This window comes from Phanerochaete carnosa (assembly GCF_000300595.1).
Source record: "Phanerochaete carnosa HHB-10118-sp unplaced genomic scaffold PHACAscaffold_5, whole genome shotgun sequence".
Lineage (NCBI taxonomy): Eukaryota > Fungi > Basidiomycota > Agaricomycetes > Polyporales > Phanerochaetaceae > Phanerochaete > Phanerochaete carnosa.
In genome coordinates this window covers 3189116-3199807 of record NW_006767632.1, presented here as the reverse complement: position 1 = coordinate 3199807, position 10692 = coordinate 3189116, and the positions used below count along the sequence as shown (strand labels likewise).

The 10692-nt window shown below is 53.5% G+C and overlaps 5 protein-coding genes across 5 annotated transcripts; 3 read left to right on the top strand and 2 right to left on the bottom strand.

Annotated features, from left to right (window-relative positions):
• Positions 1-564: 564 nt before the first annotated feature.
• Positions 565-1140, top strand: PHACADRAFT_196046 (uncharacterized protein; the record flags this gene model as incomplete). Its single annotated transcript, XM_007396238.1, has 2 exons — positions 565-747; positions 841-1140. 2 exons carry the CDS (start codon positions 565-567, stop codon positions 1138-1140), a joined length of 483 nt encoding a protein of 160 aa, XP_007396300.1.
• Positions 1141-2193: 1053 nt separating this feature from the next.
• PHACADRAFT_256997 (uncharacterized protein) lies at positions 2194-3864 on the bottom strand (the record flags this gene model as incomplete). The annotated part of the gene is given in 10 exon segments (XM_007396237.1): positions 2194-2283; positions 2300-2305; positions 2352-2760; positions 2823-3044; positions 3108-3280; positions 3309-3313; positions 3343-3382; positions 3438-3462; positions 3517-3568; positions 3617-3864. 10 exon segments carry the CDS (start codon positions 3760-3762, stop codon positions 2195-2197), a joined length of 1167 nt encoding a protein of 388 aa, XP_007396299.1. The 5' UTR covers positions 3763-3864.
• Positions 3865-4441: 577 nt separating this feature from the next.
• On the top strand, positions 4442-4933 carry PHACADRAFT_256995 (uncharacterized protein). Its single transcript, XM_007396236.1, has one exon. The coding sequence runs from the start codon at positions 4638-4640 to the stop codon at positions 4869-4871; it is 234 nt and encodes a 77-aa protein (XP_007396298.1). The 5' UTR covers positions 4442-4637; the 3' UTR covers positions 4872-4933.
• A 2-nt stretch (positions 4934-4935) lies between these two features.
• On the bottom strand, positions 4936-6349 carry PHACADRAFT_256993 (uncharacterized protein). Its single transcript, XM_007396235.1, has one exon. The coding sequence runs from the start codon at positions 5975-5977 to the stop codon at positions 5822-5824; it is 156 nt and encodes a 51-aa protein (XP_007396297.1). The 5' UTR covers positions 5978-6349; the 3' UTR covers positions 4936-5821.
• An 802-nt stretch (positions 6350-7151) lies between these two features.
• PHACADRAFT_256991 (uncharacterized protein) lies at positions 7152-10225 on the top strand. The gene is made up of 10 exons (XM_007396234.1): positions 7152-7261; positions 7320-7650; positions 7708-7956; positions 8017-8636; positions 8693-8771; positions 8826-8865; positions 8926-9103; positions 9162-9383; positions 9434-9848; positions 9913-10225. The coding sequence occupies exons 4-10, from the start codon at positions 8505-8507 to the stop codon at positions 9993-9995; spliced, it is 1149 nt and encodes a 382-aa protein (XP_007396296.1). The 5' UTR covers positions 7152-7261; positions 7320-7650; positions 7708-7956; positions 8017-8504; the 3' UTR covers positions 9996-10225.
• Positions 10226-10692: the final 467 nt, after the last annotated feature.

Genomic DNA, 10692 nt, shown 5'->3' with positions numbered 1-10692 from the left:
TATGGTTCAGAGTTGCAGAACTTCGCCAAGTATAGCATGAACAATGAAGAGTGGAAAGCTTTGGAAAGTATTCCACAAGATCCTTCAGGTAAGTTTAGTTTTCTTCATTTATCCCAAGTAATAAATTAAACATGAATAGGTCCCACATGCGTTTCAGCAGCTTTTATCTTCAGAATCTACGCCAACACTCATTTAGTGTTTTATCTGCATTCGAAGCCATGAAGCTACGCTGGCAGGAGCAACAGGCAAAAGTATCCAACGCAGCTGGAATTATTCAGCAAGGTCTGGACAAGCTTGAAGACTATCGTGATCGCAACCGCAGCTGTAATGCATATACTTTGGCCACTGGTAAGCACAGCTTTAAAGCTGCTGAAATCTGAAGCTAAGTTTATTAGTCATCAATCCTGCATGTAAGCTGGAGTGGTTTGAGCAAAACACTTCACCAGCAGAAGCGGCTGCAGCAAAGAATCTATTTTTAGCTGAGGTGCACTTTTACTCATATTTTAATCTTCATTTCTCTCTATATTAACATTCATTTTACAGATGCGCAAGTATAAATCCAAGATGGCCCCTTCGGCCTCGGCTCCGGCAGCTGCAGTGATTCAAACACAGCAGCAAAAGGCCTACGACATTTTATTCAAGGGTAAAGGAAAAGGTCCATTGGCTGAGCGTTCAGTAGAGCAAGAGTGGTATGCATACATTGCAGAGCCCACAGATGGATTTGTGGATGCTATCATATACTGGAAGGTGAGTGTACACTTACTGAAACCTGTGCCATAATTTTTCTCCCCATTTTTCTCCATTTTTTTTTCGAAATATTGATTTATCTTCACATTTTAGGCATCTCAGACCAGGTTTCCAGCCATCTATGCCATTGCAATGGATATTCTGCCTATCCAAGCCTCTGCTGTGCCCTGTGAACATGTCTTCTCATCCGGAAAGATAACAGTCACAGACCGGCGCAACAAAATCGGTGGAGAACTCATGGAAGCACTGCAAATTCTCAAGTTCAGGTTCAAGCAAGGCCATTCTCTGTCTTTCACACATGGTTTGGACATTGGAGAGGAGCTCAAGGACTTGGAGAGCCGTGCAGAAGAGTCTCCAGAGGAAATCAGTTCATATTTAGCATCACTCAAGTAGGACAAGCAATGTTACGATGAATTCCGCGGTACCGGTGTGAACTACCTTCCTTTTTGGGAGGGACGATCGGCTGCAAGCCGCTGCTCAGCCATAGTCGCTTATAGTCGCGGCTGCACCGCGGCTTGACTTGACTCGGCTGATCCCAAAAAGGAAAAGCCGTCCAAAGTCAAGTCACAGCCAAGCCGCGCCAAGCCGTGGCAACACTAGCTCGTCAGCACTAGCTCCTGTCCGGCTGGAAGAGGTGGTGATTACTATCGATCAGAAAATTGGCGTAACAATGACTGCGAGCGACATCCAGGGAGTCGTGCCCTTGTGGCTGAACATGGCTCTCCTGTGCGAGGTCTGGCGTTCGAGTGCGAGGTTGGCGATTCCACGGAGCTCTCTGCGGCAAAACTGTTCGAGCGGGTAGCGGAGCTTGGAATTCCGGAGGTACAGTGGTAGGAAACAAGTTAAGGATCATTCTTCGATAGTGAAGTGACGGCGGTGTGGTATGTTTCTCGGTATCTGTTACCATAGCTTATAAGTTTGCAAGGAGCACGACAGAATCAATAGTCTCAATCGTCTTCTTGTATGTGATGCTGCCGCTCTAGGTTGACTGCTTCCACGAGGTGATGGCATGGTCAACGACGATCGAGCATTTCCCTCTGCGAACACGCACATAGATCTGTATTCAGCTGACGAGCCGCATGATCTCCACGTCCCGTGGCGCCAGTTCCTGAAATCCAGCCTGAAGTTTCTCAGCGTGGACTTGGTATCCGGGACAGTCATGAATCCCGGGAGTTGGTTCACTTACTCGATCGATTCGCGCTGTACAATATGGACACAGTACAGTCCTTTCCGCGTGACATATTTTTCTGGCGCTCAATAGGTTGTGATCGCTTTCGCTCTGCAGCTCGCTATGTGCTCGATGTACGGAAGCCATTGAATTCAGAAAGCAAAGAAGCTACAAGCTGCACAGTCTCTGTGACCGCCGATATCATGCCGAATCAAAAGAACACCAATATCTTTTCCCATAATTTATAGAAAGATAAATAGACTTTCGCCGTGCGACTCCTTAGTCGATAGCCGGGCCGGTGAACTGGACAGTGTTGCACGTCATGTTGCCGTCCGAGCAGTGCGGAATCACCGTCTCCTGTGAGCCGGCTGTACCAGAGTCGAGAGTCAGCCTCTATCATACTCCATGCGTACACAACTGGGACACGTACCATCAACGGTGAGCGTCGGGAACTGCGAGGTCGTGCACGACAGCTCCAGGTCCTGAGGGCCCGTCGTCGCCGGGAAGCTCGCAGGCTTGTTGACCGCAGGCTTCGGAACGGGGACGACGGCCGAGCAGTCGATCAGATCGGCGCGGTTGTGGCCGAGGATCGTCATCTTGGACATGGCCGCCTGGAAGCTCGATGCCATGAACTCCTGCTGGTTGACGAAGCCCTGCCAGAAGCACGCCGTGCGTGAGTCGCGCGCCAGCGCAAAGTCCGATTGCAGACGCAGCTCGCCGGTGTCGCTGCCGACGGTGAGAGGGAGGGGGGAGGCGACCTCGCCGGTGTTGTTGGGGGTGCCAGGGAAGCCGACACCCTTGAGCAGAACCTCGAGGAAGACCTGAGTGTCGAACACGAACGGAGTCTGCACGGGTGAATTATTGTCAGCGGAGTTCGACTCCCAAGAGAGACAGCATGGCTACTTACGGAGTCGAATGGCGCAGCGTCGATCGTCGGGTCAACCTTGTCGGCACGAGCAATGGAGTGAGAGGCAAGGAGGGAGATGACCTCGAAGGGGCTGAAGCCACCAGCATCGGCAAATCGGTCGAGGATCGACGTGACGTTGTCCTGTGGCTCGGGGATCAGGCCGTCAACGGCCGGCGCAGTCGCATTCGGGCGACCGGCAAGGAACTCCAGTTGCGGCGCACCCTGTTGTGAGAGACCATGTCAGTGCGGAGCGCAACAGATGCTAAGCAGCACACGACCGCTTACCGGGCAGTTGCTCAGTGCGACCGTGCCTGCGAATTGGATCAAGTCGCCGGCGGTGACATTGGGGAACTGGGACAGGAACGGAATCAGGTTGTTGACACTGTCGCCGATGCCCGCGTTCGCTGCGAACGATGGCTCGACGGTCGGGAAGATGAGCATTGACCCGTCAGCTCCTCCACCACTGCGTATTCGCGGTCAGTATACTTCCGACCACTCGTCAAGATTTGGTGCCACTCACGCCGCGGGACCTTGGCTCTGAGAGATAGCGATGGCATCGTCTGGCAAGATAATGGTAAGATTGCTGCCAGCTACGTCTGACAGAGTGTCACTCACGGAAAGTAAGACGGATGACCTCGTGGGCTTGGATGAAACGTTAGTGTTATCGCTATAAACCAGGGAAGATGAGTGGCCTACCGTCTTCACCGCAGTCTCCCATGAACAGCGTGTTCTGGAGAGCTGACACAAGCTGCATTACAGTGTTTCAGTCGCTATAACACCGTGGAAAAGTGTGAAGTAAACATACAGGAACGAAGTTGCAGCACACTTCGTCGGGGACTTGTGTGCCATCGGAGCAGGTGGCGGTGGTGGAGGCCGGAGCGGCGCGCACGGTCGCAGCAACGGCGACGAGGGCGAAAAGCGAAGAGAATTTGAAAGCCATTGTGTGGCCTAGAGAGCGAGAATGGATGACTCGAGCTAGAGAGAACTCGGTGTCGAGAGGGGGATGCGAGTGGAGAGTTCGTTGTCCTGAGGAGTACCCTGCACTTCTGTCCATCTTATATACCTTTTCGCCAACGCTGTTTCGCGCTGACGAGCTGCGCGAGAGCATGCCGGTACCGCCAAACAGTGCTTTGCATTCCCAAGATTGTGGGCGTCGGATCCGGTGTAGGCAAGGTCCCATACGCGGAGCTTTGCATCCTTGCGAGCATTCCACGGATCTGGTTATTGATGGATGGAGGGACTTTGCTGTATCATAAGGCCGAAAGCCAATGAATGCCCAAAATTTGCAATAATCAGAATTTGTGAGTGACAGTCGCACATTTGGCAGTGTACGAACCTGTCCTTCGGGATTGGGATAATGAGACGCGTGATGAGGCGCGGGTATCCATGAGACCCGACAGGAACGCGCTGGGTGTCGGGTAACATAATGCCACGGAGGATGACGGTATGTGAGAGGACTTAGATCACGGCTGTAGTGATGAGTCCTCGAGATGCTAGTGAACCTGCGCGACACCTTCCAACCAGAGTGGAATGCTTTTCTCCCAACTCGACCATATTCATGCCTATCAAAAACATTCGTTAGACTTTGTATAACAAAACCGACACACAGAGCCATAGCCCAGAGCTCACCAACGAAGTGCAGCCCATATATGTGCGCGTTAAGCTAAGCGAGAACGTCTGATCGACATATCATCGAATGTGAACCACACCGGCCACTCTACACGTTTTTTTAGGCCCGACGACGACGTATGAGAGTATCGCGGTGCCGGACCACAACGCTGGAGCCGCCAACAAATTGACGACGATGTGCTAGCGATGATAGGTCGAGTGTCGCATCTAGACGCAGCAGCGCACGTGGTGACATCACGCAAAAATAGACGTTGCGAGTTCTTCAGCGTCCGGGTCGAACAAGACGAGCACAGGCTAAATCGGCGTTATGCATACCGGGTATTCCCCGCGCCGTACTTGAGACTCAAGATGCGAATCGCTGCGGAGGCTGCAAGGCCGAACATCGCACGATCACCGCCAATTACCTCACAAAAAAATTGAGGTGCAGCGGTAGCCGACTGGTCCTTTAAACTACGATGTGAACTATGGGAAATATCAATCAATGACCAGGCCCGGGTCAGCTGCACTGGAGTGACTTACCGCGGCTCAATAGTATAGACGTCGGAAGCAGCAAGAGATGCTGGTGTTTTCTGCCCGTGATGTGAATAGACGGTGAATCAACCATATGCATTGACCGCTTAGTTGGCGTGGTACTCAGACGCTGAACGCCTCTTGACCTGGTAAGCACAGCAGCCAGTCTCCTCAGCTCTCAGCCCAAAGGCATAATTTCGTATGCGATTGCCTCGGGCTTAGCGCTCCCGCAGCGTAACCAGGAGAGGGAGAGATATGTGCCTGATGCCGATCCTGTGCTGCGGGCGTGGTATCGATATCGAGCGGAAAGCTAGTAAGTTGGAAGGCTTAGGCTGCGGAAACCCGTTGGATTGGAATGATAACAAACATGGGAAGGGGATGCGGGACGCCGACACGGCTGCGGGCGGGAGTAAGGTGTGGGAAAAATTGGATGATCCGTAAATGTCGGGACTAGAGTCGGGAATACCTTAAATGGGAATTCCCGACACTGTTGAGAAAAATGCGGATTTTATCGGCGACAGCGGTAGGTTCGAGAAGACGCGGGGACATCTCAGCGCCCCGTTCACATACAGCCGCGCATTGCAGCTCGAGCGGTGGCACCTGAGGACCTGATAATGGCACTACGTTCATGTTGTCCTGTGGTACTAGTAAACGCCAGAATTCGACCCTGGACAACTCCAGTCCTATGGCGAGAACATGTTGAGAAGAAGAGAACCCATGTGCGTTAAGAGTGTTTCCATGCTTAGGGCTCTCGACAAAGCCCTGGGCGCCGCATCGTACAGATCCGATGGGTTAGCTTCATCAACCAGGCAGAAGGGCTGGGAACCGATGGAGAGCCGTCCAAAACGACAGTGACTATCTCATCGCTGCGAGTTGTTAGCCGTGTTCCAAACATGTGGCGAGCGTAGAGAATCCAGTGAGCCGTGTGCGTCCGGCAAATGGTCCACCTCGTAATGTGACCAAATTATCTCTGATAGACGAAGGCCACTAGCAGCAGTGCGTCGCAACAGAGCCATGAATAGCTCACTGTATTACAAAGTCCCATGGCGTTAGCAAAGTCGTGCCATGCATGCGCATGTTCGAAGTTCACCGCGACCGACCAGTCGGGCCGGGCTAAATATAGGAACTTCAGTTTCGCAGATGAAGGTGGGCCGAGCTCGGCTTGAAAGGGCGAGGATGGCGCAGTACTACAAGAAACATACAAGGTTCATATGCGAGTAAACAAAGGAGCCTGTTAACACCTACAGCTAAGTTGACTGCTTGTGTTAATAGCAGGATTGATCTAGGACAATCTACGGCAGCTACATGGGCGGCGAAGAGTAATTAGACTGTGTGCAGGAGCTGCTCCGCAAGATAAGCGCATAAGATGCTGTAGAAGGGCTTGAATCTTGGCATACGCAGAGCATAGCGGTAAAACTTACCTTTCCAGTGCCCTGGAGGCTGGCAGTACCCATGTCTCTAAATATAACCGTAAACCCTGTACATGGCTTTACATTCATGGACACCTTCTCCATCACAATCAGCTCTCTTTGGTAGCTTCTACTGTTATATGGTGTGGAAAGTGCTCTCCGAGGAGGTAAGGACTTCATAGCGGCGGCGGCCTGAGGTATGACACGGTCGCTTGAGCCAGCCGCATGCTTTGAGCTACTTCGTGGGTCGACGAGGGAAAAATGAGAGGCCAAAGCAGTCGCCAGCACAAGCAGATAATAAGATAGGGGAGCAGATAGTCGTCTCGATGGCCATGGTGAAGCCTATGGTGCTGGTGGTAGGTCTCGAAGGTCAAGGGCACAAAAGGCAATTTCCGTCGGCGTATCTCAAGCGCCGGGCCATCACCGCGCCACGAAGTCCGCCCTTCCGTCTTTGCGCCGACCCTGCTTGACTTGAACCAGACGACCATCTTTCATCCTCGAGCAAAGCGACGAGTCCAACCCCCCGCCATCACCGTCTGCACCGCTGGCTGCTCTGTCCAGTCTGAATCATGGGAGATGCTCCACTGAAGTGCCCACAGATGGGAGTTTCCGCAACTCTGGCGCTGGCCTGGGTCTGTCGAACAGTTGTAACCCATAACTTTGGATTCACGATCTCGCCGGACGACGGTTCATACCCAATGTGTCGTTACCTTCCAGTGTGATAATGCCGCTGCTATCATTGGTGTACAACCATCACTTTACCCGGCGTGAGACGCCGCAGCACATCGCGTTTCCATGAACCGGAAGGCCTCTCGAAACCGTGGGCTTGCTTCACGCATGTTCTTCCTCCGGCACGACTCGGATACTGGGTTGGATACTGTCGAGGCACCGGTAACGTCCAGCAGCCTGTGACCGGCGTTCTCAAGCTAATTTTACGGTCCAACCACAGGCCTTCTGATCTGATGGGAAAGGTCAATATTCGACATCCTATCACTTAAGGATAAGCATATGGAACGGATGAGCCCTTCCTCTCACACTTCACATCCGGCGTTCCGGGATGTTTCGACAACTAAGAGGCTGTGAACCTTGGTCACTTTTTCTTGCTAGCACTACAGGAGCGTGGGAAGCTGCAATTTTCACGCATCTTTGTTGATGCTACTGTGTAAAATGATGCCTAATGCCCTGCAGCTCCTGTGAATATCACCACACCCGACACGAATTTCGCGGTCATCCGTGTCCGGTGTTGCTGAAAGCCACTCCGACGCTATGGTATGGCAACGGTACGCTCTCATACCCTTGGTTTGGTGTGTGCGCACCGTGCTCATTATTGTCACAAGCGGAAATGGTGAGGGAACCTGCCAACGTTCCGCTCGGGGACCCGCCGCGATACCTTATTTAGCGACTACGCAGACACTAGTCAAGGATCGACACGTAACGGCGGGGCCGCTCCACCTCGCTTCACCATTTTCAATATATAGTTGCACCGCAGGCCAGAAACCGAGAGCTGAGAGTCCGATCTTGGCCTCCTAAAGGCTTACCACTGGTTTGCTCTGCTGTCCCTACCGAGGCGTAGGGTTGTTCCCCAGGTACCGTACTCCCACACTGCCTCGCAATATCCAACTGTCAGTCATCCCGACAAATTATAGGCGCCCCTGCAATATGTATGTTTTCTCTCATGGAGCCCGCAAATCGCATGGCGATGCGCAAAGGAGATAATCCGCCCTCGACAAAGACGTGCTTGCCGCTCACACTCCTGTGAGCGTCACAAACCGGCAACCCGTCATTGGGTACGCGGTCCCGCAAGAGGCGACGATGCGCACCCGAACCAAACACATCCCGAGCTGGCGGGACTGCAATATTTCTGCCAAGCCAAGCAGAGCCCAGCGTTCACGGTACCGGGCTGGCCACCCACACTCCTGTGAGCTGGACAGCGTGCCTTCCCGTGTCTTCGGTGCATCTAGGTGCCTTGCGATGTTCAGTGCAGGGGCAGCGCAGATTTTGTGCGGTATAAAAACCTGACGATGTGCAGCCAAAGACTTCAGGACACCGAGTTATCTCCTCGCCAACCTCCTCAGGACACCAGGTCTCATTCGCTCTGCGACCCCTCCTAGCTCTCCACAAGTCAGACATCGCAATGGCTTTCGCTACTTCGCTCTTCGCCTTGGTCGCTCTTGCTGCCGTCACCACCGCTGCGCCGGCTACCACTCAGGCAGTCTGCTCTGACGGAACCCGTGTCAGCAACGAGGCCTGCTGCGCCTTCATCCCCGTATGTGACATTTCTCGTTATCTCACTCAGTGCGGCGCGCTCAACAATTTATCCAGCTCGCGCAAGATCTGCAGGAGAATATCCTGATGAACGACTGCGGTGAAGATGCTCACGAGGTCATCCGTCTTACTTTCCGTAAGCGAAACCACATAGTGCAATAAATCGGGGATTCTAATGATTATTTTACAGACGACGCTGTTGCGATCTCCCGCAGCCAGGGTCCCTCTGCGTAGGCAATTTCCGTCTGCACTTGCAAGTACGATTTTCTGACAGATCTTCACGATAATAGCGGTGGTGGAGCTGACGGCTCGATGCTCCTCTTCCCGACCATTGAGCCCAACTTCTCGGCCAACAACGGTATCAGCGACTCCGTCAACAATCTCATCCCCTTCATGCAGAAGCACAACACCATCAGCGCTGGCGATCTTGTCCAGTTCGCAGGTGCCATCGCGCTCACCAACTGCCCCGTAAGTATATTTGCCACTCACTGATGGCGGTACCCGTCTCATACTTTACGATCTATAGGGTGCTCCTCAACTCGAGTTCTTGGCTGGCCGCCCGAACCACACTATTCCCGCCGTCGACGGCCTGATCCCCGAGCCCCAGGACAACGTCACCCACATTCTCGAGAGGTTCGACGATGCTGGTGGCTTCAGCCCTTTCGAAGTCATCGCCCTGCTCGCTTCCCACTCCATCGCTCGCGCGGACAAGGTCGACGAGACGATCGACGCTGCGCCCTTCGACTCCGTAAGCGACAATGTTTCTTATCATAATCACCCGCTAACCGATATTTGCAGACCCCGTTCGTGTTCGACACCCAGGTCTTCCTCGAGGTCCTGCTCAAGGGCGTCGGCTTCCCCGGAACCGACAACAACACCGGCGAGGTTGCATCTCCTCTCCCAACGACCGTCGGCACCGACACCGGCGAGATGCGTCTCCAGTCTGACTTCGCCCTCGCCCGCGACGAGCGCACTGCTTGCTTCTGGCAGAGTTTCGTGAACGAGCAGGAGTTCATGGCGTCGAGCTTCAAGTCGGCGATGGCCAAGCTCGCCGTCCTCGGCCACAACCGCAACGACCTGATCGACTGCTCCGACGTCATTCCCACGCCCAAGCCCGCCGTGAACACGCCCGCGAGCTTCCCCGCCACCACCGGCCCGCAGGACCTCGAGCTCACGTGCACGGCCGAGAAGTTCCCGACTCTGACCACAAACGGTACGTGTCTGCTGATGTTCCTCGCTGTTGGTTGCAACCGTACTGACCATCGTTGCTCGTACAGCTGGTGCGCAGCAGACTCTGATCCCTCACTGCTCGGACGGCAACATGACGTGCAACACCGTCCAGTTCAACGGCCCCGCTTAAATCTCTCGTCGAGGGTTATTTATCTTGGGATTTTATTACAAGGTTTCTCATCCGGCAATCGGTCACTCGTCCCGCGCTTGTTCTCGTCTGGATTAGCACTAGGCTCTCATGTACGTCGGTCGGTGGCACCACCGACTGTAGAAATTTACGTGCTGCTGTCTCACGTTCTGTTGTTTCCCCGCCTCTCCCTCACCATGATCCACGGCGGCTCCGTATGTGTGATAAGATTTCCCAGCTTCATCGTCATAGAAGGCACTCGGGAGTCATGGAGAGCCGTCTTCAGAGTGGGGGCAAGCCTCGTGTTCTTTAAAGGGACCCTTGTCAGATGGAAATCGGAAGTTTGAGGGAAGGAAACCCAGTTCTAGCCGCTAGCGAGGTTTTACTGGTTTTTGAAGCATACTAAGCCTCAATAAATTCATAATTTAGTACAAAAAATACAGGGGTCCCATATCATTCAGAAGTGCCCTAGAAAAAAATCTTGGAGCTGCTGCTCTGTCAACGGATGCGCAGCCAGGACTGAGAAAACATCGGACGTGGGGTGGGGGTGGCGCCTATCTAATCGGTGTGGCTGAGCGCCCATATGGGATCTCTTGTTGTTTCGGCAAGTTCCGCAGCGGCTCGACGCGCCTGTCGGGGACAGCAGCAAAGCTCAAAAGGCTGCGTTCCGCTCCGTGTCTCCTCGACACCGGCACTCGTC

What these genes read in the sequence shown, in the direction of transcription:
- PHACADRAFT_256995 (XM_007396236.1), top strand. Translation starts at nt 4,638, where the DNA reads ATGATAGGTCGAGTGTCGCATCTAGACGCAGCAGCGCACGTGGTGACA.
- PHACADRAFT_256993 (XM_007396235.1), bottom strand. Translation starts at nt 5,977, where the DNA reads ATGGCTCTGTTGCGACGCACTGCTGCTAGTGGCCTTCGTCTATCAGAG.
- PHACADRAFT_256991 (XM_007396234.1), top strand. Translation starts at nt 8,505, where the DNA reads ATGGCTTTCGCTACTTCGCTCTTCGCCTTGGTCGCTCTTGCTGCCGTC. An exon ending in CCTGCTGCGCCTTCATCCCC is followed by an intron (nt 8,637 to 8,692) that starts GTATGTGACATT and finishes CAATTTATCCAG; the next exon opens with CTCGCGCAAGATCTGCAGGA. An exon ending in TCGCGCTCACCAACTGCCCC is followed by an intron (nt 9,104 to 9,161) that starts GTAAGTATATTT and finishes TACGATCTATAG; the next exon opens with GGTGCTCCTCAACTCGAGTT.